We start from the raw sequence: 27,211 nt of genomic DNA, 5'->3' as shown, positions 1-27,211 counted from the left end.
ACTTGGAAAAAGAAGTAGAAAACTTTGCTTTCCTTTAGAATGAAAGTTGCTATGAAGCCCCTACTACTTACTTTGTTTGATTCAAAAGGCAAAAGTGGGAAGTTTCTTGTTGGTTTTTCTTCCTCACTCTCGAATAGGTGAACTTGGTTCGTTCAATTCTTAGGTAGAAGAAGGATGGGAAAGAACTTAATCAAACTTTAAGCAATAATTCAAAGATTTGGGTTTTGCTCAATGCTTACATATTTGGGTTTGTTTGAGAAAATCAAATAAGGCACAAATATGAAGATGATAAGAGACTAAAGAGAAGGGGTTCTAATCCAAAAAATGAATATGAACCGAAGCAGATCCCGAAGTAAAAAACTCAGAAATCAAATAAGGCACAAATATGAAGATGATAAGAGACTAGAGAGAAGGGCCTCGCCCACACTCATGGAGATATGGGCCTCGCCCACACTCCGCCAACTGGGAGATACGGGCCTCGCTCACACTCCGCTATCTAGGAGATACGAGCCTCGCCTACACTCCGCTATCTAGGAGGTACGGGCCTCGCCCACACTCCACTATCTAGGAGATATGGGCCTCGAAAAGTAGCTACCAAAAGTCTAACTGCTGGACGTCTGACTGCTACACCGGTAATCCCCGGCTACAAATCCATAAACATAGATTAGCCACTCATAAATACCCTTAGATCAAATGATTGACCCACCCCTGGTCCAAGGTCAACTCCTTGGTCAAAGTCAACTTCCAGTTGACTGGACTCGCCGAGTCATGGCACAGACTCGCCGAGTCCTTCTCCTACTAACCTGGTCCTACACGCCAAGTCCCTCTTCCCACTCGCTGAGTCACCCTTAACTCACTACTTGGGATTATAGAACCGACTCGCGATCTGACTCGCCGAGTCCAAGAACAACTCGTCGAGTCCCCACGAGCAGACCTCCCACTCGCTTCCAAATCCTCATCAGAGCACCCTTTATGAGGATTTGGGTTTCTGGGACTATTGCTACACGTTAAATTGCTAATTCCGCGTGTAGATACGAAGGGTTGGACCTTCAACACTTAAACCCCTCTTACTCAGTAATAGTTCATATGACTCGCCGAGTTTGAAGAGCAACTCGTCGAGTTCCAGGCAATATTCATAGGACTCGCCGAGTTGTTCATCCAACTCGCCGAGTCTAAGGCCACCTTCATAGAACTCGCCGAGTTCCACTTTGGGACTCGCTGAGTCCCTACGACCCATTTCCCATACAGACCAAATCTGAGACATGCAACGCTTCCAAACCATAGATCTATGTTCCTAGGGCATGCTTATCACGTAAAGTTGCAAACTTTACATGCATGCATGACCCTATAGGCTCCAAAAGGAAAAACCAAGCTCTTAATGAGGTCATACACTCAATGGGGACCTCAATCACTTCAACCACATAAACTTTATACTTCTAATACGTCCATAAGGTCTAGATCTGAAGTCCTTTCAGAACATAGAGCACAAATACATGGATTTTGAGGTTGTAGGGCTTGAAAACCACTAATTTGGGACAAAAAAGGGATCTAATGAACTAGTGATCAAGGTAAGAACTTTTCTACCTGAATGGAAGCTTCTATCAGTGTAGATTCCGGATTTACCTCCCCTCCTTGCACACTTCAACCTCTTCCTTCTTCTTCTAAGCTCCAAACCTTCTTCACAAAGCCAAAAACACTCTCAAGAACAATATGGGGGCTAGGGTCTCGCTCTACAGCTCTCTGGGAGTGTTAGGGACAAAGGAGACCAAGTTAGAGCGTTTAAATAGGGTGCAAACACCCGGATTAGGATTTTTGCCCAAACAGGGTCTATTCGCCGAGTCCGGGGATCGACTCGCCGTGTCCAAAGCTTGGACCCTGCGCCTCATCCTGCTTCTACTCGGCGAGTTGGTCCTTCAACTCGCCGAGTCCAAGACAAAAATGCAAGAAATAAGAATTATTAATTACAAGGAATACGTACCGGGAACCAGGTGCTACACAAAATATGAGGGTTATTTACCAATTTATGTGTATTGATATGGGAAATGATCAATACACACTAAAAAAAAGTTCACCTCCTCCTTGTTCCTCCTAATTACTCATAGATTTCTCAATATCCATTAATTTCATTTTTAATGTTTCAGGATCTCTACTGTTTTTAACTTCGCTAGCTGATAAGTGTTATTTGTTTCAAAATCATCAACTATAGATCGAGGAGTTCTTCAACAATGATTATTCACTTCAAAACCATACCCAGGTTTACACTACTCCTTAATTTCATTTTTCAATTACAAACACTATTATGCATACCTGACACCATTGAATTGCACAAAGACATCTCACTTATGCTCTTCCTTCTTAGGTTTTAGACCGTTCCCGAATCAAACCCTAGACCTGTTATGAGCATGGTTCACGTCTTCTCTTTCAACTTTTCTAGAGAAAGCCAAATGATCAGCATTCTTAAAAATATTTGTTCCATTTAATTTTAGAACTCTTAAAAAACCAGTTTAGATAATGTTTTCGATCTATTTCTAAAAGAATATGAATTTTCATGATTTCAAACATGCTAATCCTATTAATTTTGAATACAACCTTCAAATGTAAGGTTTAGGAACACTAAATTAGTAACCTATAACCAAAAATAAGTGTGGTTAAGTTGTGAAAACATGAGGACAGTTTAATAAGCTTTCAAGAATTGTACCTATGTATAAATGGGGTTGTATATGATTGTTTATAAAATTAACATTGGTATAGTCATTAAAAAAAAATCCTTAATCCATGTTGGAATCATTGAGAAAGTTATGAAGTGAAAGGTGCAGACATTGGTTGTAAAATGATTTTTGATGAAAGTTTACAATGCAACCATTCTGAAAGTGTTGCTAAATAGGACCATATACCATGTTGCGAAGTCACTACATGAAATATACATAACATGATGTTAAATTGACTTGTAACCTACGTCATATCTTACATGGATGATTTTTGTTTAGACTCAACGTTGTACATGACTTAGACCTCGTTTTGCACATCTTGTGGGGATGGAGTATGAAGTATATTATGTTAGTCACAATATGCAAGTTATATGGATTCTTGTACATCAGTCAACTTCCTAGCTACGCCATGCATTCGATAAAAAAACTGGAAAGGAAAGCAACAGGGATGTAGCACCTGGTTCCTGGTATGTAAGATTTATATGAGTATTTTGTATTTTGGCCTTGGACTCGGCGAGTTGGAGGCCCGACTCGCCGAGTAGAGACGAGACTTGGGACGCGGTTAAGTTGGCGACTCGGCGAGTCCATATTATGGACTCGGCGAGTCCGCGTTGTCTGATGAAACCCTAATTTCCAAGGGTTTGCACCCTATTTAAACGACCATTTGCGCCCCAACTCTGCCCCCTTCACCCTCAGAAGCTCTCCATACATTCTAGCCCTTGTTCTTGTGAGTTTGAAGCCTTTGGTGTGTTCTTTTGAAGCTTTGGAGTGAGAAGGAGAGGAGATCAAGAAGAAGAAGAGGAGGTTAAGCACCTTTGAGCAATCTCAGAGTGTTCACTAAGGTATGGCTAGTTTCCCCCATGTTTTCATACTTATGGCTCCATTAAAGCCCTTTGTGATCCGTTTCCAAGCTTATGTATGATTGTGGACTCGTAATAAGCTGGGTAACTTCTAGATCTAGGTGAGATCGAGCTCCAGGAGCTTGGATCTACTGCCTTTATGGACCCATGTTGCATGTACACCCTAGATCTACCCTTTTTGGTGCATTTTGAGCCCTAAAACCCTCATTAGTGAGTATCTACACGTAAAGTTGGAAACTTTACGTGTTATTCATGCTCTAGGAACCCAAATCTGTGGATAGCATAAGCTGGATTCAAGCAAAATCGACCATATAGAGACTGCATGGTAACGACTCAGCGAGTCGTTCATCTGACTCGGCGAGTCTGCTCGCGAGTCTCCGAGTTTGTCCCCTTTTCGTTGTGTCGAGTAGAGTAGTGAGTCACGGGGTGTGACTCAGTTAGTTGGAAGCCGAACTCATCCATGAAGGAACTCGACGAGTCATTGCCCTGACTCGTCGAGTTCAAGGCAATCTCCTTAGATCAAGATCAGACTCGGCGAGTTGTTCATACAACTCGGCGAGTCGCAGCATAAGTGTTCGTCGGATGAAGATGAACTCAGCGAGTTGTTCATACAACTCAGCAAGTAGGATGAAGGACTTGAACATCAGTTTGGAAGGAGAACTCGTCGAGTCAACGCCTAACTCGACGAGTAGAGACGGGATCCAGGTCAGTCGATTGGACAGGGAACTCGGCGAGTTGGCGAGCCAACTCGGCGAGTCGGGTCAACTGAAAGTTGACTCTAACTTTGACTTAGGGCATGATCAGGGGTAAAATGGTCATTTTACCCAAAGGACAGTTAGCAGTGTTTGATTGAGTATGTTGTGGGAATTACAGCCGGACGATTTCCGGAGCAACAACAGCAGTAGACCGTCAGTTCCCGATCAGATCAGCAGCTACTTCGAGGTGAGTTACCTTCTAGTAGCGGTGGGTCTACGACCACAATGCTGGCCCACCAGTAGGAGTCGTATGTTAGATGATTGTCTTTGTGATATCATCTAGGTTTGCTACTACCTGATATGTTATATGCTAGCATGATATGATATATGTGATAGAAGTAGAGACCGGTTGTTAGGACCGAAGGGTAGTTTAGACACCCCAGAAATGTATGTCAGTATGTGATGATATGTTTGTATGCTGGCTTGTTATGTTATATGAGATAGAGGTAGTAGGAGGGGACCAGTCCCCGAGTTCGGTTGTTAGGACCGAAGGGTAGCCCAGACACCCCAGATATGTCTGATAATATGTTATGTATGATATATGTGTAAGTAGCAGTAAGGGATGAAACAGTCCCCGAGGATCGGTTGTCAGGACCGACGGGTAGTCAGCACCCCAGAATAGCTTGACACGGGTAGTCAGCACCCCAGAATGGCTTGACACGGGTAGGACGGCACCCCAGAATGGCCGCACGGGTAGTCGGCACCCCAGAATGGCCGTACCGGGTAGTCAGGCACCCCAAAATAGCCTCGCAGTATGTATGTTATGTGTTTGTATGGTATGTGGTACGATGGGGGAACTCACTAAGATATGTGCTTACAATTTACAATTTTGGTTTCAGGTACCTCTTCATCAAAGGGGAAGGAGCTGGCGTGGTAACGGCACATCATGCACACACACTGGTTTCCGCATTTACGAGATTTCTTTGGGATTTATACTCTAATATTTCGATTGGTTGTATGATTTGGCTTTTAGACATGGTTTACGTTGTGATGTGGTTTGATCAAACAATGTTTTTAATTATTAATGTTTTCTAAAGTAATGTTTCAAAAACGAAATTTTTGGTCGTGAAAATTGGGTCGTTACAAGTTGGTATCCGAGCCTTGGTTTGAGGGATTCGGACACACCTTCAGGGGTGTCTGAACTCAAATCGAGGGATTAAAAGATTTTCCAAAAAGAAAATGTTTTCTAAAGATTGAGAAAAGAGTTTTGAGAAAGAACGAAGTGTGTGATGTGCGCGACCAGCCGAGCTCAAGTAAGTATTCCCCAAAGTACCCATACAAGTTTATGTTATGTTTATCATCTTTTGTAGAACAACATGCTAGAATAGGACTAAGGATCTAGGAGTGATGCCTTATGTGCCTGCGTTATATGTTTCAGCTGTATGAGAAATTGCATGCTAGTGTTGAGTAGACAGCAAGTAGGATAGCCTGATTAGGTTATGCCTGATAGTATGAACTTAGCATTGTATGCTAGTACAAGTTCCTGTAAGCAGATAAAGTTGATAGAGATTGTTAACCTTGTCTGAATGCTGCTTGCTGGCTTCGTGCTTTGTGGGACTCTGAATAATGGGAGTTAGCCATTAGGTGAATACATCACGTCACATGTGATCAGGGTTGAATAATCTTAGAGTGCTGGATTTGATCCTATTGCGCATCTCTTGTTTGAGTCCAACCGTTGTAGGGACGAGTCTGTTACTCGAAGGATTATCTGAGCCTCATCACATATGATGGTATTCAGGTAATGGCTAATTGGCATTACAAGGAGGCCTGCAGCAGCTGAGGACTGGATGTAGTAGAGTCTGAGATTTCCCTAGGGCAAGCCTAGGATGAGTATAGCGGAGGACAACAATAGTGAAAGGGATCTGGCGGAATCGAGGCAGTCCTTGAAGAAGGTACAGATAGATGTGGAAGGTAGTATGGGCCCGTACTACTGAAAGCAGAGGATCCGTACCCGAACCAAGGAAGGCCAAGATGAGACCAGGGAACTTGTAATAGATGTAATCCCTCAAGAAGTATTAGTATCGCTAATAATTGTTATTTATGTATTGCAGAATGGTGGTACTTCGATCGAGGCCGATAGATGGCGGTTCAGGAGAGGGGTCAGGTTCGGGATCAGGTTCCGAGCCGGTAGATGAGGGACTACGCGAGTTGATCGCGTCAGAGATCACCAGGGGTATCCTTGAGTCGACCCCCATTATCTTCGGGTCGATTAAGGAAGGGATCATCGAGTTGATGGAGGATCGCCTCAGGGCGTTCAGGAGTGACATGGCATCTGGCCAGTCAGGATCTTGCACGCTGTCCTTTAAGGACTTCAGGGGCAGTGGTGTGCCAGATTTCCACGGGGTGAAAGACCCCATTGCTGCCAGACGATGGATTGCGGACATCGAGTCTGCACAGTTGACTAGCTTCTGCCCCGAGGGGTCGAAGGTGAGGTATGCAGCAGGGTGTTTACGAGACCGAGCTCAAGATTGGTGGGAGTCAGTGGGTGACTCGTTGGGAGCCTCAGCTATCGAGGCTATGACCTGGTCGGACTTTGTAACCATGTTCAGGGCAGAGCTTGCGCCGGCTGTCGAGCTTCAAAAGCTGGCCAGAGAGTTTTTGGACATGAGACAGACGACGGAGACTGTGGCGGAGATCACCGCCAAGTTCCGGGAGAGGGCACTGTTGGTGCCCCAGTATGCGGGCGATGAGGACATGAGGAGGACCCGCTATCATGACATGCTCCAGGCTGATATCCGGGAGCACGTTATTTTTTCAGCTTGCCCCACCTTGGACTCCATGATTGCCAGGGCGAGGGAGAGGGAGATAGATTTAGAGCACATCCGGAAACGAAAGTCAGAGGAGGGACAAACAGGAAGGGCTTCGGGGAAGAAGCCCAAGGGATCAGATGGTAGGCCGAAAGGCCAGTCAGGACCGAGCCGCTGCAGGAAATGCGGCAGGCCTCATGAGGGGGCATGTAGACTGGGATCGTCAGGCTGCTATAAGTGCGGCAAGACGGAGCATTTTAGCAGGGATTGTACCGCCCCTACACCTGTGTTACAGACATCGGAGTTGCTGTGTTTCCACTGCAACCAGAGAGGCCACAAGAAGGCCAATTGTCCCCAGTTGACAGCTACCGCGTCAGTGAAGGTGCCAGCACCAGTGACCCTGTGGATTATTGATGGCCGGCAGGGCAAGGAAGAGGCTCCAGTGGTGAGGATTCGGGCATTTCAGCTGACTACCGAGGAGGCACGCACCGCACCCGATGTGGTGACGGGTATGATTCTTTCCCTCTATTTTATTTTTATGATGTTATGATATTGATATGTGCTCGGTATATATATGTGTTAGGATCGTTCCATGTGAACGGTATCCCAGTTCAAGTGTTGTTCGACTCGGGTGCTACCCGATCGTTTGTTTCTCTTGCGCTTAGCAAAAAGTTCACTGAGTCTTCGGGCATGTTGGATTGCCCTTTGGAGGTAGAGATTGCTGACGAACGATCGGTGCGAGCGTCATCGGTGTTCAGGGATTGTGTTCTGAGGTTATTCGAGGAGCGCTTTTTGGTGGATTTGGTTCCCATTCCGTTGCATGGGAACAAAGTGATTATAGGCATGGATTGGTTGAGCCCTAATGGGGCAGTGATAGATTGCGCATAGCAGCTAGTACGGGTCAGGACCCCAGGTGGGGGAGAGTTAGTGATACGTGGCGAGAGGCCACAGTGTGGACCCACAGTCTGTTCGGCAGCGAGGGCTAGACGATACCTTCAGCAGGGATGCGCAGGGTATATTGCGTACGTGATGGATACCCGGGAGGCGGGTAAGGCGACCGTTAGCGAGGTTCTGGTGGTGCGAGATTTCGCAGATGTATTTCCAGAGGAGCTTCCTGGGATACCTCCGGAGCGACAGGTTGAGTTCAAGATTGACATCGTTCCTGGTACGGCTCCGATAGCCAAGGCACTGTATCGGTTGGCTCCTCCTGAGATGCAGGAGTTATCTACACAGCTGCAAGAGCTGTTAGACAAAGGATTCATTCGACCGAGCAGTTCACCCTGGGGAGCCCCAATTCTGTTCGTGAAAAAGAAGGACGGGTCGCATAGGATGTGTATAGATTACCGGGAGCTGAACAAGGTAACGGTGAAGAACCGTTACCCACTCCTGAGGATTGATGATCTCTTTGACCAGCTTCAGGGAGCATCTTGGTTCTCCAAGATTGATATGCGTTCGGGTTATCATTAGATGAGGGTCAGGGAGGAGGATATGCAGAAGATCGCGTTTCGGACGCGCTATGGCCATTATGAGTTCGTGGTGATGCCGTTTGGGCTCACCAATGCTCCTGCCGCGTTTATGGACTTCATGAACCGCGTGTGCAGACCGATGCTGGATCGGTCTGTGATAGTTTTCATCGACGACATCTTGGTTTATTCCAAGACACAGGAGGAGCATGAGGAGCATCTGAGAGAGGTATTGGAGACCCTGAGGAGGGAGAGCTTGTATGCCAAGTTCTCCAAGTGTGAGTTTTGGTTGCGCGAGGTGCAATTTCTCGGACACCTTGTCAACCAGAACGGGATTCTGGTCGATCTGACCAAGGTCGAGGCCGTGATGAGGTGGGAGGTTCAGAAGTCTCCATCTGAGATTCGGAGTTTCCTAGGATTTCCAGGCTACTATCGGAGATTCATTCAGGATTTCTCCAAGATAGCCGTACCCCTAACACGGCTGACGAAGAAAGCCGTCGTCTTTCGGTGGGGACCCGAGCAGCAGGCTGCGTTTGAGACACTGAGACAGAGATTGTGCGAGGCGCCAATCTTAGCCCTGCCAGAGGGCGTAGAGGTTTTGTGGTTTACTGTGACGCGTCCATTTCAGGGTTGGGCGCGGTACTGATGCAGAGGGGGCATGTCATTGCCTACGCTTCGAGGCAGCTCAAGCCTCACGAGGCGAACTACCCGACGCATAATTTGGAGTTGGGGGCAGTGGTTTTTGCCCTCAAGATTTGGCGGCATTACCTCTACGGGGTTCGATGTACCATCTACACGGACCACAAGAGTTTGAGGTACCTCATGGATCAGCCGAATCTGAACATGAGGCAGCGTCGGTGGTTGGACGTGGTGAAGGATTATGATTGTGAGATCCTTTACCACCCAGGGAAGGCCAATGTGGTGGCCGATGCGCTTAGCCGCAAGGCGGCGCCGATCAGGGATATTTGCATGAGGATGACCGTAGTGACTCCCCTATTGGAGCAGATTTGGGAGGCTCAACAGGAGGCTATCAAGGAGGAGCATCGGAAGAGCGAGCGTGTGGTGGGTCAGGTTTCCTCCTTCGATTATGATAGCCGAGGACTATTGACACTACACCGTAGGGTGTGGGTGCCGTATCATGGAGGCGTGCGCCAGATCTTGATGGAGGAGGCGCATAAATCCCGATTCTCTATTCATCCAGGGGCGACGAAGATGTATAGGGATCTTCGTCTAGATTATTGGTGGCCCTGCATGAAGCGGGATGTGGCTTGGTACGTCGAGCAGTGCTTGACCTGCAGGAAGGTCAAGGCCAAACATCAGAGACCGCATGGCAAGATGCAGCCGTTGGACATCTCGTTGTGGAAATGGGAAGATATCACGATGGATTTTATCACGAAGCTTCCCAGGACCGCGCGTGGAGTAGATTCGATTTGGGTCATCATGGATCGATTGACCAAGAGTGCTCATTTTATTCCGATTCAGGAGAGCATATCGACCGAGAAATTGGCCGACATCTATATTAGGGAGACTGTGGTGCGGCACGGGGTGCCAGTATCGGTTATCTCGGACAGGGATGTGCGTTTTACTTCCAGGTTTTGGAAGAGGTTTCATGACGAGTTGGGCACTCGTTTGCATTTTAGCACCGCCTTTCACCCGCTGACAGATGGTCAGAGCGAGCGGACCATCCAGACTCTGGAGGATATGTTGCGGGCGTGCGTGCTAGACTTCGGTGGTAGCTGGGATGCTTATCTTCCCTTGGCCGAGTTCTCATACAACAACAACTACCACACGAGTATTGACCGTCCCCCATTCGAGATGTTGTACGGTCGGAGGTGTAGGACCCCGATATGCTGGGGTGAAGTTGGCCAGAGAGTCATGAGGAATACCGAGGTGGTGCTCAAGACGACCGAGAGGATCCAGCAGGTTCGGAGCAGGCTTCAGACTGCTCAGAGTCGACAGAAAAGTTACGCCAACAAGCATCGATCCGACTTGGAGTTCCAAGTCGGGGATATGGTTCTCCTGAAGGTGTCGCCTTGGAAAGGCGTCATTCGATTCAGGAAGCGGGGCAAGTTGGGCCCGAGATTCATCGGACCGTTCAGAGTTGTAGCCCGGGTGGGCAAGGTGGCGTATAGGCTGGATCTGCCAGTCGAGCTCAGCCAGATCCACAACACTTTCCATGTTTCTCAGCTGTGAAAGTGCCTAGTGGACGATTCAGTAGTAGTGCCGTTAGAGGATATACAGGTTGATGACAGCCTGAATTACATTGAGCGCCCAGTCGCAATCCTCGACAGGAAGTCGAAGGATTTGAGGAACAAGCGAGCGGAACTCGTGAAGGTGCAATGGCAGCACCGGAAGGGATCAGAGTGGACTTGGGAGCCGGTGGAAGAGATGATGGAGCATTATCCCGAGCTGTTTCAAGATCGAGCAGCAGACTTCGAGGACGAAGTCTAAGATAAGTGGGGGAGATTTTGTTGGATTAATGTCTAAGTCCATAACTATAATTGGTAAGACTTGACCCGACCCGGCATGGTCCATTTGGGTTGCATACCATCATGCACTTGGATGAGAGAAATAAGACACTTATGGTTATTAATATATTATAAGTTCTAGTATATTAATAATAAGAATGATAAGATTATTTAATTAGTATTGATCAAGAATTAATCTAGGATTAATTAAGTGATCAAAAGAAGACTAATTAAATATATGGGTTGATTGTGTAAATCATCCATACTTGTATAGTGGGCTAATGCTCCATGGATAATCAAGTTGGGCTAAAACCCATAGGATGGTCCATGGATGCTCCATGGTGTATTTGTACCCATGGATCCAAGGAAATGGAAAGCCATGAAAATTAAGAGTTTACCCTAATTGTGTAACTATATAAGCATCTTATTATTGAGGAAAAATCGGCCACTAGTATTATTCTAGAGAGGGCTAGCCGATTTCATGAGTTGTAAGAATTCTCTCAAGTCATTCTAAGTGTTTTGATGATTGTGATTCCATTTGAGGTGTCACACTTGGGGCACTAAGCACTCAAGCTTCATGAAGACTTTCTACATCAAGAGGTATGTATTCTATCTTGTTACATTATTGTTTTGTATGCTAGATTAGGATAATACCTTGGAAGTTCTTATTTGCATGTATAATAGAGAAAACATAGATCCAAGGTATTTAGGGTTGCATGTACACTTAGGAAGTGTTAGAATGCTCAAAACCCAACAGTGGTATCAGAGCCACGGGTTGTTTTCTGTTATATTGATGCAAATATTTTATTTTCAAAGTTGGAAAAAAAGAAAAAAACCATGAAGTTTGTCAAATTTTAAGATAATTACTTGTTCTTGTGAAAAACTAATTATTTGTAAAATTTGAATAATTTGCTTTATGAGTTGAATTAGGTCAAATTTAATAAAAGATAAAATAATATGATTATTTTATTAGTTTTAAAAGTTTGATCTAAAAAGTTTTATTTTTTTTTGAAACCTCCATAAGTTATGGATTTGAAAAGGTTTTAAAAAAAAATTGATTCAAAGTTTTTTTGGAGTTACAAAATTTGGTGTTAATGTTTTAAAGGATTACATAACTTAAGAATAAGTTATGGATCACCAAAAGTTTTTTGTGTTATCTTGTTTTATGAGTGAATTTGGATTAATGATGAAAATTATGTGATAGTTGGTTTTAATCCAAATTAATCTAAGAATTGATTCAAAAATGTGTTTTTGTAACTTGTCCTCAAGTTATATGAAAAGTCACATTTAAGAATCATAAAACTCATAAAAGTTGGCAAAGGTTACAAAAATGAAGAGTCTAGTTCTAATTAAATGGTTTTATGACTCCATAACTTGTCCTCAAGTTATGGAGGACCAAGAGTCTCTTCATTTAATAAAATAAAATAAAATAAAAAAAAGTGTAACCTTAATTAATTCCATAAGTTATAAAATAAAGAAAAGTTAATTCTTTTATTAGTTTAAATCTTCCATAACTTGTCCTCAAGTTATGGAACTTGAAGAGTTTTTGGATTAAAACTACTTTAAACACATAAGTTATGGAATTAATTAGTTTTGAATAGTTTCAAAACTTGCCCTCAAGTTTTGGAATTTGTAAAGTTTTCACTTATGAATACTTTAATTCCAAGTTAGCCCTTAGAATTTTAAAAGTTAAAATTCAACCCTTATACTTTATAATATTATAAGTTAATAATATATATATGTATAAGAGTAAAGTCAGTCTTACCGCTAGTACGCCTCATTCACGAAGCCGGTCTATAAGGTGGGTATAAGGTTGTTGCCTATAAAATGGCAACTTAATGGGTGTCCACTCTCACCCACCGCTTGCTTGACTGGTGGAGGGTCGTTAGCCGAACGGGTTTGACAGGACTAGAATTCTCCCTTCATTAAAAGTATTAATGATAATACTAAGTAACTAAACTCTTAATAATACCCAATCTTAGTTACTTAGGAAAAATGTGAATAAGGTGCTAACCCATGAAATTACACTTTACACTTTGTCTAAGTCGTTAGTGGAGCGTGTGTGGTTAACCGGCACACTAACTTGGACTTAACAAGGTAGGTAAAGGGTGACTTAATATTTATCATAGTATCGATGGAGCGTGTGTGGTTAACCGGCACATCGATTGAGGGGTAATTTATTAAGGGTACCAAGTGATTTGCATGGTTACTTCACACCTTGTTTTGTGATCCTCGGCATCCCAGTCACAAAACCTGAAGGGCACACTCGAGATTGAAACATGCCTTTGAAAAGTTCAATGAATCTCAAAGATCTAGGAGTTTCAAAACCAATTAAAACCTAATAATACATTTCGTTTATCTTGGTGGAAATTGGTGAATCGTCATTCACCTACCTTCAAATATTTTATAGCTTGGATTACGGCATACCTCTTCTAAGTTATAAAATAGTTTGTTGGGTCCTAGCCTTAATATTTCATATTGGGTGTCATATTAAGGACTTTAAATCAACTATCTTGAATATCTCCCAAAAGATGTCTGGTTTAGAAACCTATGATCTTCCCAAATCTCTTGAAACAAGGTTTCCTAATGAAGATGATGTCCCATGGATATCATACTTCTTCACCTCTTCAAATTATTCTCCCTAACCCACAAGTTCTTGAAAAGTTTAAGGTCACTCAGGCCCTATTGGCAAGGCAAGGTCTAGGTGTGGTCACATCTTGGAGATGTAGTCACATATTGACAAGCCGGGAGAGTTGGGTGTCAAAGTCTTGAGAAAGTTGGTGGTTCAACTACTTTCTAAGTCACATAGTGAGTTCTTTTGGAACACCTATGAAAAAGACTATGACAAGACCCTTAATGATCTTATCTATTTGTTAAGATCAACTTCCTAAAACTTTATGGACATTGACAATGATGACATTGGATATCCAGTAAAGCATTCTCTTCCCAATGGAAAGGGATCGGCTATAGTCAACTCGGTTGACCAAATGGTAAAGAGAAAAGCTAAGTCTGTGATAGTCCTGTGTACCATTATCAAAGGGTCCATATGTTTGTATTGCCAAAGAAAGGGCATTGGTTGCGAAGCTGCCAAATTTACCTAAGGATGTTAAAGTCAATAAGTTTGACTCTACTTCAGGTAAATTCCACTATCTAACTCTGTTAAGTTTCTATTCTGAGATTCTTGATACATGATGTGACTGGGTCACATGGCGATGTTTTAAGAATCAAAGGAAAAAAAGTGAAGAAACTTAAAGAAAGAATATGCTGAATCTGATCGCGTAGATGGATTTCTATCGCATAGTTTGAAAAATCGGATTCTTGAGCTACTTCTTAGGAGTTATGAGATATTGCCTAGGAATAGATAACAACAAGTTCTCATATGGATTGTAAGGATAAGTTTTTTCCGCAAAGTTTTAAAATAAAAGAGAATTTTTTGATTTTATTTATTTTAAAATATCCTTACAATGGCATTTGAGGAAAAATTGTTGCTTATATAATTCCGTTAAGAGCAAGAGTGGAAATATGAAATTGATTCTTTCATTTGTGGTAATGTCTAAATTTACCAAATAAGGAAAGATTCTCATCATCCAAGGTTCAATTGGACCAGAACTTGGAATCATGCAAGTTGTATAGCATGATGAATGAGAACTTTCAAGTTTTGGAAAATTAAGACTAATTACTTGTTCACATGGATGTGTGAATCAAGTAAAGGACTAAGGGATCGAGTACACATTCTTGTGCACTGGTCAAGTCCACCACAAAAAGTTTGATAAGACTATTCGTCATGATTTACTTAAGTTCAGTAAATATGATTATACTTACAAGCTTAAGTGTAACTCTGAGACATTGGAAAAGGTTCCAATGTAAGGCAGAGCGAATAAGAAGAATCAATTTAGGCAATAAGATAAAAGTTTCTCAAATCTGAAAAGATGGGAGAGTACTTTAGTATCAGTTTTTGTGATCATCTTAATGATTAAGAAACCATAGCACAATTAGTTCTCTAAGGAAATCTTAGTGCATTCTTATGACTAAGAAGAGGGATCTTGAATTGTTGAAGTGGTTAAATCAAGAAGATGAGTCATACTTCGTTCCAATACAAGTCTTAGAGTCATACTCCAAGATTGTAATTTGAGTGACATGTCTCAAAAGAAGGTTAAAACACTTGTCAAATGTAAGAGTAAAAGTTTTTCTACTCTTGTACATTTGAAATTGGTAAGTTGTGATGTTTTGGATAAAACAAAGACCAACTTAGGCCAATTGTGTGAAGTGTTTGTCTTGATTAGAATCCTCACTATCTCTTGGATATTTGACAAGGGAGTCTTATATGTCAAGAGGACAGTGGGAGTCTTAAAGGTCTTGAAAGTCTCAAGAAATAATCAAGAATAAAACCTGAAGTTCTTCGCTAGCACACGACTTGAGGTTTATAACCTATCGTGTTGACATATCTGTGCCCATTCCAGTTAAAGTTGGCTTTGCATATGAGTTCTTAGAGTTCTCAATTTGTTGCACAACAACTTGGAAGCAATGGCAGGCCCTTGAGCTGCCAGGTGGCAAGAAGTTAAGATTGAGTTCAATCCATATGAGTTTGGATTTGTCATTATCCTTGTCTTGTGACTATGGTTTTGACAATTCACATGGATAAGAACACATACGCCATTAAATCTAAGTGTCATAAGGTTTCTCTCTGATTCATGAAAATGATGGTGAGGAAACACTTTCACTAAGTAGATTTTAGCTAGATAGCAATTGTGATATTTGCATTCTCAAAGTCGTTAGTGGAGCGCGTGTGGTTAACCGGCACACTAATTTGGACTTGTGAGAAGTGGCAAAAAGGTCTAAACATTATGATTACGGCATCCCTCTTCATAATTGTTTAGATACACAAGTATGCTATCTAAGGGAAGGTGTATGATTTTGATAAAGACTTATCAAAACAATCTAGTATCAGAAATCTGAACTTTGGTAAGAAAGTCAGCTGATTTCTGAGAACATGTCAAAGCTAGTGGGAGCATAAGTGTTATGCTAATAATCATCATGTTAGTGGGAGCATGATAATTATGATAAGTATTGCAAGTTAGCAATGTTAATTATAGAAAACAAAAAATTTCAATTGGGAAAAAGTTGTTTTGCTATAATTAAGGGAGAGGAAATTATACTTCATATCAAATCTATAAGGTTTAGATCTGAGGTTTTAATCATTTAGTCAAGGATATATATGAATTTCATGTTGGAATGGCTCAACATAAGGAAATTCTGTATATGGGTCCATTATTTGCGTTCTAAAATTCGATTATGATTACGGCATCCCTTTTCATAATCTGAATTATGAGAACTTGGCAAATTGAAATGGAAATATTATAGCAAAAGACTGGTTTAGTCTTTATGTAAGACATCATGAATCGTGTCCCATATGCTTCGGATATAGGATCGATTACATGTGCTATAATCATCCGTTCTAAAATTTTCCAAATGCCTGGGGCATTAAGAAGGGAAAAGGTTTAGAACTGGATATGACTAAAAGGATTAAACAATTGTCGAGGACAATCTAAGGTTTACCAAAGATTGGTTGCTCAAGGACAGTTGGAAGTATAGTGATAATTCTGGAATGACCATATTGACATAATCTGTAAGGAGGCAACTCTTGTTCAGAAGTGATAGTCAAAATGGAATCTGGAAATGTTTCAAAGTTAGAATTTTCACTCTGTGTAAGATTAAGGAAACTTAATGCAAGAAGGATGGTTCCAAGGAGTTGATCTCCTTTGGAATGATCTGTAATGTTTGTTGTCAAGTCTTTATGACTTTGTGCATAATCATTACAAGAGGATCAATGCATATAAGTTTAGAATCTGACAGATTCCAGTAAATGGCATGAATTTGGAATTCTTGCATTTGCAGTAAGGATTTGGGGGTGTGAAAAGAGAATCATTGAAGTTATGTTCAATTGATCTAGTTCACAAAGTAAAGATCATAGAAAAACATAGTATGCATACTTGGTGTGTGGCATGACTAGTGTTTTGGAAAAAAAACATAGTGTACATGCTTGGAGCATGGGACAACTATTGTTTTAAATTCAAGAATAAAGTTGATAGCTGAAACAGTGTACAATGAATAATGTGTAATCATATGGTGATAAATAAAAGGTGTTTTATTTATGTTCAAAGGGTTGATACCATATTGGATTCAATTATTATTGTGTTTCACTTTGCATGTTTTGACTTCCCGAATAAACTGGGTTATTCTTCCGGAATGACTAAGTTATTCAAACCATCCACAGTCGGTCATATTTTGGAAGTAGATATGAATTAAGACTGTCATGATGGGTTGTAGAGGTCTAAGGTGTTGGACAAGGCTACAACAATCATGAGTGCTCATAAGTTCTGAGTATTGGATTCAACCCGCGCTCATTGGAATCACTTCATGGATTTTATCACGAGTGATCATGAGACGATAATATCTTATATTCTTCAAACCTAGAGATATGAGTTGTTACTATGAGTTGATAGTACATTGATAGCACGAAAACGCATTTGGTAACTCGGTGCTATAAAACGTGCCTTTGTGTATGATTCAACAAGTAGTAGAACAAGCCATATGAGTCGAAGTTTATCCGTTCCTTTTACCTTCGGGATAAAAGCGATATTTGTGGGCCCCTCGATGATTTGATGATGACAAATGGAAGTGCTCGGCCGGGCCAGGACTGATTTGATTTGTTCAATTAGTCAGTTGTCATAAATCGGAAATCGGGAAACAACAAATGGACAGAGAGAATGATTATAATCCATGTCTCAGTCCATATGATATCTAGAATGGAGGAATATATGATCCCTTATCTAATGGACAAGTCACTGACAAAGGTCAGAGTTCATCGACAAGGTCAGAGTTCGACAGAAGCTTTGAGAGCCACGATTGCCAGTTGGTTCCTGAAGTCATACGCAATAATAGTTTTAGACTTATCCAAGTGGGAGACTGTTGGATTAATGTCTAAGTCCATAACTATAATTGGTAAGACTTGACCCGACCCGGCATGGTCCATTTGGGTTGCATACCATCATGCACTTGGATGAGAGAAATAAGACACTTATGGTTATTAATATATTATAAGTTCTAGTATATTAATAATAAGAATGATAAGATTATTTAATTAGTATTGATCAAGAATTAATCTAGGATTAATTAAGTGATCAAAAGAAGACTAATTAAATATATGGGTTGATTGTGTAAATCATCCATACTTGTATAGTGGGCTAATGCTCCATGGATAATCAAGTTGGGCTAAAACCCATAGGATGGTCCATGGATGCTCCATGGTGTATTTGTACCCATGGATCCAAGGAAATGGAAAGCCATGAAAATTAAGAGTTTACCCTAATTGTGTAACTATATAAGCATCTTATTATTGAGGAAAAATCGGCCACTAGTATTATTCTAGAGAGGGCTAGCCGATTTCATGAGTTGTAAGAATTCTCTCAAGTCATTCTAAGTGTTTTGATGATTGTGATTCCATTTGAGGTGTCACACTTGGGGCACTAAGCACTCAAGCTTCATGAAGACTTTCTACATCAAGAGGTATGTATTCTATCTTGTTACATTATTGTTTTGTATGCTAGATTAGGATAATACCTTGGAAGTTCTTATTTGCATGTATAATAGAGAAAACATAGATCCAAGGTATTTAGGGTTGCATGTACACTTAGGAAGTGTTAGAATGCTCAAAACCCAACAGATTTGTAGCACCTGGTTCCTGGTATGTACGATTTATATGAGTATTTTGTATTTTGGCCTTGGACTCGGCGAGTTGGATGCCCGACTCGCCGAGTAGATACGAGACTTGGGACGCGGTTAAGTTGGCGACTCGGCGAGTCCATATTATGGACTCGACGAGTCCGCGCTGTCTGATGAAACCCTAATTTCCAAGGGTTTGCACCCTATTTAAATGACCATTTGCACCCCAACTCCGCCCCCTTCACCCTCAGAAGCTCTCCATACATTCTAGCCCTTGTTCTTGTGAGTTTGAAGCCTTTGGTGTGTTCTTTTGAAGCTTTGGAGTGAGAAGGAGAGGAGATCAAGAAGAAGAAGAGGAGGTCAAGCACCTTTGAGCAATCTCAGAGTGTTCACTAAGGTATGGCTCGTTTCCCCCATGTTTTCATACGTATGGCTCCATTAAAGCCCTTTGTGATCCGTTTCCAAGCTTATGTATGCTTGTAGACTCGTAATAAGCTGGGTAACTTCTAGATCTAGGTGAGATCGAGCTCTAGGAGCTTGGATCTACTGCCTTTATGGACCCATGTTGCATGTACACCCTAGATCTACCCTTTTTGGTGCATTTTGATCCCTAAAACCCTCATTAGTGAGTATCTACACGTAAAGTTGGAAACTTTACGTGTTATTCATGCTCTAGGAACCCAGATCTGTGGATAGCATAAGCTGGATTCAAGCAAAATCGACCATATAGAGACTGCATGGTAACGACTCGGCGAGTCGTTCATCTGACTCGGCGAGTCTGCTCGCGAGTCTTCGAGTTTGTCCCCTTTTCGTTGTGTCGAGTAGAGTAGTGAGTCACGGGGTGTGACTCAGTTAGTTGGAAGCCGAACTCATCCATGAAGGAACTCGACGAGTCATTGCCCTGACTCGTCGAGTTCAAGGCAATCTCCTTAGATCAAGATCAGACTCGGCGAGTTGTTCATACAACTCGGCGAGTCGCAGCATAAGTGTTCGTCGGATGAAGATGAACTCAGCGAGTTGTTCATACAACTCAGCAAGTAGGATGAAGGACTTGAACATCAGTTTGGAAGGAGAACTCGTCGAGTCAACGCCTAACTCGACGAGTAGAGACGGGATCCAGGTCAGTCGATTGGACAGGGAACTCGGCGAGTTGGCGAGCCAACTCGGCGAGTCGGGTCAACTGAAAGTTGACTCTAACTTTGACTTAGGGCATGATCAGGGGTAAAATGGTCATTTTACCCAAAGGACAGTTAGCAGTGTTTGATTGAGTATGTTGTGGGAATTACAGCCGGACGATTTCCGGAGCAACAACAGCAGTAGGACGTCAGTTCCCGATCAGATCAGCAGCTACTTCGAGGTGAGTTACCTTCTAGTAGCGGTGGGTCTACGACCACAATGCTGGCCCACCAGTAGGAGTCGTATGTTAGATGATTGTCTTTGTGATATCATCTAGGTTTGCTACTACCTGATATGTTATATGCTAGCATGATATGATATATGTGATAGAAGTAGAGACCGGTTGTTAGGACCGAAGGGTAGTTTAGACACCCCAGAAATGTATGTCAGTATGTGATGATATGTTTGTATGCTGGCTTGTTATGTTATATGAGATAGAGGTAGTAGGAGGGGACCAGTCCCCGAGTTCGGTTGTTAGGACCGAAGGGTAGCCCAGACACCCCAGATATGTCTGATAATATGTTATGTATGATATATGTGTAAGTAGCAGTAAGGGATGAAACAGTCCCCGAGGATCGGTTGTCAGGACCGACGGGTAGTCAGCACCCCAGAATGGCTTGACACGGGTAGGACGGCACCCCAAAATGGCCGCACGGGTAGTCGGCACCCCAGAATGGCCGTACCGGGTAGTCAGGCACCCCAGAATAGCCTCGCAGTATGTATGTTATGTGTTTGTATGGTATATGGTACGATGGGGGAACTCACTAAGTTTTGTGCTTACAGTTTACAGTTTTGGTTTCAGGTACCTCTTCATTAAAGGGGAAGGAGCTGGCGCGGTAGCGGCACATCATGCACACACACTGGTTTCCGCATTTACGAGATTTCTCTGGGATTTATACTCTGATATTTCGATTGGTTGTATGATTTGGCTTTTAGACATGGTTTACGTTGTGATGTGGTTTGATCAAACAAGGTTTTTAATTATTAATGTTTTCTAAAGTAATGTTTCAAAAACAAAATTTTTGGTTGTGAAAATTGGGTCGTTACAAGGGATGACAAAAAAAGAGCGATTTCCTGTATTGAAAAAAAGGACCTAAAAGAAGAGTTGTTTACTAGAAACATTGTAGAATCCTATGTAAGCAGGAAAGAAACTCTAGAAGTTCAAGTATTTTTGACTGTGATTAAAAAGATTAAAGTGGCTCAAAGTGAGGTCTTATTGGACCAAAAAAAAGGAAGATAAGCTGAATAAACCACTAACATTTGAATATGATAGTTGTTTACTAGAAACATTGTAGAGTCCTATGTAAGTATTTGATATGCACACGATTTTCTTCTACATAAATACTTAGATTTTAATTGGTTTTTGGCGACGAAAACTGACGAGGCTAAGTACGTTAGGAAACATAAAACTTGTTTTTGAGTGAAAATCTAACATTAATAGTCGTACAAGAACTTATTTCCTTCAGAGGTTATAGTGGGTAATGTGATAATTTGTGAATGGAATTTATTCCGAAGTGACCTAAACTATGAAAGGTCATATAACATGATTTCGATGATAGTTGATTTGTTAATGAAGCTTATGCATTTCTTGGCAGCACATGACACTTGGTTAGTGGAAAAGCTATCTAAGGAATATGTGAATAAATTACAAAAAGCTAAGATTCCTTTATCAATTTGTCTATGTTCGAGAAATCATGTTTATAAATTATTTGTAGAATGGTTTTTGTTACTGTATTGTGTCTCATTTATGAGACCTCTTATTGTGTTATGTCTCGTTACTGAGACCTATCATTATGTTTCTCTCATGGAAACGTGCAACTATATTTCTCTTAGGGAAATTACTACTTTGTTTCTCATGGGAACTTACTACTCTATTCCTCTCATGGAAATCTATAACTATGGTCATCTCATGAGAAATTACTACATTGTTCCTCTAATGGGAACTTACTACTATGTTCCTCTCATGGGAATTTACTAATATGTTTTGTCTCATGGGAGCCTATTATTTTTTTTCTCTCGTGGGAATCTACTACCTGCTCCTTTCATGAGAATCTACTATTGTGTTCCTCTCGTGCGAACCTACTACTATGTTCCTCTCGAGGGAATCTACTACTATGTTTCTCTTATGGAAACCTATTATTATGTTCCTCTCGTGGGAACCCAATACTATGTTTCTCTCTAATGGGAACCTACTATTATGTTTCTTTCTTGGGAACCTACTACTATGTTCTTCTCGTAGGAAGCTACTACTATGTTCCTCTCATAGGAACCTACCAATGCGTTCCTATCATGGGAACCACTACTACTATGTTCCTCTCATAGGAACCTCCCAATGCGTTCCTATCATGGGAACCTAGTTGTGTTTCTCTTGTGGGAACCTATAATATGAAGGTATTCCCAACATATAATCATAATAATGAAAACTCACCATGAGTAATCCAATCTCAATCAATACATATATAACATACTAATCTTTCTTATTGAATTGTTAGCAATACTCTTTTCCAGTGAAACCATAATCACATAAAGATTTAATAGCAAGTAATTTCACATAAATAACTTACTTTCATATTTCTCATAAAACCAATTACTTTTCTATGTATCCAGTAAATTCTCATGCACTCACCTTACTAGTTAGTGGAGACCAACTAATGTCGTCACCTCAAGCTCAACACTGCTTTTCAATTTATTACCTTGCCAAAGGCTTATCTCGTTCTACAAGTGTTTTATCGTAATAAACATCGTTATACACATCCTTTATCTATGAGTCACTACTCGAACATTCATAACTTTAGTCGGAGAGACTTGTAAGTGAGAAGCATTTCGAGCTAGTATACTTGGCTATGAAAATGACCTACACGTCACGTCGGGTAAGTGGGTGCGCCACTTCCATGTCTCACGCCCATAATCTGCTTCGTGTCTCACCTTGTGACACATGTTACACTCGTACTATACGCGTCCTGCCACCCAACCATGTTGACGTGCCACATCAAAGGGTCACTTGCTGCGTTTCTCGCAACAATCTTATCTTAACTTCGAACAGTCATAATTTTCTCATACAAACTCGGATTTTAAAAAACTTAATATTCACAGAACCGTCTCGGAGTGAACTACAACTTTCTTTATATAATCTTTTGTTAAAAACTTATAAGTGTTTTTTTGTAATTTAATAAGTACAAGGATATACATACTACATTACTACAACAACAACAACAACAAAACAAAAAAAAAACATTTATGTTTCACAACGCTTTGCCAAAAACATTGTGGTGTCCCTACTTTAGTTCACTTTTGAATGAACTTAGACCAAATAAATCTAACAACACACAGTTTGGGATTTTAGGTTCGTTACAAAGACGCTACTTGGGGCAGATTTGGTACAAAAGACAATCGATAAAGTGAAAGTTATTTGAGAATAAGGTCTGTAGGTGATCAGGTTTTGATGAAAGTGTTTCCACGGAATGGGCTAATTAAATTTGGGAAGTATCATAATGTATCTAAATTCATGTTTTATTGGGCCTTTTTACAATGATGAAGAAGATTTGATATGAAGCTTACACGCTTGAGTTACCATTAGAGTTGGAGGGACTACACGACATGTTTTGAGTGTGCTACTTATGAAATGATTTAGTGAGAAAGGTGTGATTTACTTGCAGATTTCAAATTGGATAAAGGAAAGCGTTTAGTTACATTGAAAATCAAGCAAAAAAAATTGTGAAAGGAAGCATTAGACTTGGTTTCCATGAAATTAAAGTAAAACTAAATATAAGGGAAAGACAGTACTCAGAGCCATAATTGGTACAGAAGACGAACGATAAAGTGAAAGTTATTTGAGAATAAGTTTTGAAAATGATCTGGTTTTGATAAAGTGTTTCCATGGGATAGGATAATTCAATTCGGGAAGTATCATAATCTATCTAATTTTGTGTTTCATTGGGCCTTTTACAATGCTGAAGAAGATTTTATATGAAGCTTACATGCTTAAGTTACCATCAAACCCGGAGAGAATGAACGACATGTTTCGAATGTGCTTCTTGCGACATAATCCAGTGAAAAAGTTGTGATACATTTGAAGATTTCAAAGTGGACAAAGGAAAACGATTAGCTACGCCAAATCGATCATCAAGCATAAGACGAAAATATGTGAAAGAAAGAGATAGACTTGGTTTCCATGAGGTCGAAGTATACTGGAAGACCAAACTTTATTTGGGAGAAAGATAAAAATACAAGGAATTCTATCCTTAAGTTTTGATATTATAGAGATTCTATGGATGGAATCATATTAAGTGGGGAGAGTTATATCTTTTGATATTTTGAGAATAAATACCGATTAATTTTAATATTAAAACCACAACAACGTGAATAGGTGGTTATGAGATGTAAAGTTAATAATTGTGGAGGTGTATAAATAATAAATGTAAATAAGGTAATCTTGAAACCTTTAAGTACATTCTTACTATATATGGTTACCTTAAAATGTAAAATTTAGTGGACTTGTTTGCTTTTATCTTTGGTCTAAGAAAAGAACCTGTTAGGGCTTCTTATTTATTTTCTAACTCAAAAGGAGGAGGAGGGAAATTTTAGATTTCAAGGAACCAAGGGGGAGATTTTGATCTTATTCAAGGTTTTCAGTTTGTGGTTTGTCGTGTAACCCGTAGAGGTATGTTTTTCATGCATTTTTTGGATGTTTTTTTTGTAGTATTTGGTAGCCATGGGAGAAACGATGATTTTCATTTTTCAATTCTAATTAGTGTCCGTTTGGTATGTGATATTGAAAGGGAGAATGAAATGGATGATTTCAATTCCCGATATCTACTAAAAAAGTAATTTATTTTGGCAAATACCGGCATATAAAAAATATTACTTGATTTGATGTCATTTACTTGAACATATCGTTCACAAAAAAGCTTACACACTATAGATAATTTGAGAAGAATTTCATAGCAAACAAAATTTGTTAAGAGAGGATAACCCATTTCCTAATTAGCAACTAACAAAGTCCTTTTAACAAAATGCGTTATGATACAAAACCTCCTATTTTGGTCATTTTAGTGATTATCCCAAAGTTCAAATTTTTAAATCATGGAAAAATTCACAATTTGAAGACTTTAGGAGCTAAAACATTTAAGGTCAAAATCTATATAAAAAAAGTCAAACCAAATTCAAATTATAATACACTTAGTTAAACCAAAAAACATGAATCAAAGTATTCGACTTTGATTCATGCTTTTTGGTTTGATTAACTGCTTTCAAAAGTGGGTATACATATGATACAAAAACATGAAATTACAGAGTGATTGTTTATTAATGTACACTATGAACAAATTTACTCAGTATCATTCTTCTCTTCGTTGATTTCATGGAGGATAACAACAAGTGCAACAATGAAGGCGTAGTCGACATTTGGATACACAGTCACAGAAAACGTATCTTTCCCAAGTGCAATGCTTTGGACAGTGTGCTTCTTGTGCATCTGCATTTCACCATTTTTGTAACCATGTGTTAAAGTCTTAATATTACATTTATAACCCATTACTTATGCTTAATTACCAATATCCCCCTCAAGGATCTTCATGAATCATGAACATTTTGTGTCAAGATGAAAATAGGGTTTACCTGTGCAACAATGGTGGTGGTTTCACCAGCATAAATGGTGCATGATCGGTCAAACCAGCTGCCTTTGACTTTGTAGTCACAGACATTTTCCTTTTCGTTAAACCCCAAGAACACATCAAGGGAAGTCTTGAATTGGATCAAAGAAGACTGTTTTGCACTGAAGATGATGTCTTTTGCGTCTGAACTATCACCCCTAAACACCACCCATCTATTGTGAACACTTAGCAGCTGTTCATAACACCAACAAAAGAATTAACAACGATTTCGTTAGTTACACTTTGTAACATTTTCAAAGAACACAAATGATGATAATTCATCGGCAAAAACAACAGAGGTAGCACTTTCAACTCAATTCATGTAAAGATGAGTATATTTGGATTATATTTTATTTATAATAGTTTAAATTGGTAAAAGCATCAGATAGAAAATTATCGGGTTAAACAGGGTTAATCGTTCCCCAAATCTGCTTTTCCAATGATGGCATCACAACGTTCAATCACCTCATAACAATCAAGGTATTTAGATTATCTTATACTCCTGAACTTATACTTGCTCCTGTTGGAAATTAAAGTCCAATTTTGGCTTTTAGGGTTGAATTAAATACTGGAATATAAAAGGAGCATGAAAGTTCATAGAGGGGAAACAAAGAGACGAGAGATCAGAACCTTTTTCTGGAAGGATAGGATCGGATTACCAGCAGCATCGAGCAAAACACGGCGATCACGAAGACTTAAATGTTTGCTTTTAACTTTGAACATAACGCTGCCGTTTACGTCGGTGACGGCGAAGTTTCCATCGGAGAGAGACAGCAGTTTCCTGACGATGGTTAGATCTACCGGATACGGAGCCAGGAAGTGAGGGGCAACGACGGCGACCGGATTCGCCGTATGCGTCGGAGGGTAGGCATAGCTTGTTTGAGCCATTATAGAGAGTAGAGACGATGGTGTTGGACTGTTGGTGGGTGGAATTCGAGTTTAAATGGAAAGAATATAACGCGTCAGGAACATATTTTCGCCGCGTATATACGGAAACGAAATATCGGTCGCCGTTTGTTACGTATATTGGCAATATACACGTTATTCACCAATATAACCGGTTCGAAAAATATGATTTTTAAACTATTTTATGAATAAGTTTTTAGGGTAAATTACACCATTGGTCCCTCGTGTATATGCCAGAAAGCATGTTTAGTCCCTATTTTCAAAAATTAACTCGGACCGTCCCTTGGTTTGTTTTTTCTTGCATTTTTAGTCCCTATTGAAATGAAATGACGATTTTAGCCTTAATACTTTCATTTTTCATTTTATTTTATTCATTTATCAGTTTTAGATTATAAAAAAATAAAAAAAAATCAAATATTCCCACCCCTCCCCTCCCATTCTCTTTCCATTTTCCTTCTACCTTTCCTAGAAATCAACACTACCAAAACCACTGTCTACCACCACCGAATACCCCCGGAAACTGCCCGTCCTCCTCCTTCCTCCGGCGAAACTAACTAGCCAAAAATATTTTGTTTTCCCCTCTTTCATATCACCATCGTTAATCTCAAATACCATCCAGAAACCACAAACAATTACAGTTAATATCCACCACCTCCAATTATCGTCGATCTCCACCATTGATAAACCATACCTCACTGTCAAACATCAAATATTCAACCCAAAACCTACCTTCTAATCTGAAAATCAAACCCCTG

The 27,211-nt window shown here is 40.6% G+C and overlaps 1 protein-coding gene across 1 annotated transcript; it reads right to left on the bottom strand.

The window, feature by feature from the left end:
• Positions 1–25,041: 25,041 nt before the first annotated feature.
• LOC111898223 (protein LURP-one-related 10) lies at positions 25,042–26,504 on the bottom strand. The gene is made up of 3 exons (XM_023894153.3): positions 26,181–26,504; positions 25,516–25,743; positions 25,042–25,372 (listed from the first exon to the last, which is right to left on the bottom strand). Exons 1-3 carry the CDS (start codon positions 26,436–26,438, stop codon positions 25,226–25,228), a joined length of 633 nt encoding a protein of 210 aa, XP_023749921.1. The 5' UTR covers positions 26,439–26,504; the 3' UTR covers positions 25,042–25,225.
• Between the last annotated feature and the right edge of the window lie 707 nt (positions 26,505–27,211).

Source organism: Lactuca sativa, chromosome 9, assembly GCF_002870075.4.
Source record: "Lactuca sativa cultivar Salinas chromosome 9, Lsat_Salinas_v11, whole genome shotgun sequence".
In the NCBI taxonomy this organism is placed as follows: domain Eukaryota; kingdom Viridiplantae; phylum Streptophyta; class Magnoliopsida; order Asterales; family Asteraceae; genus Lactuca; species Lactuca sativa.
Note: the sequence above shows the minus strand (reverse complement) of the source record. Positions and strands in the feature narration are given on the sequence as shown.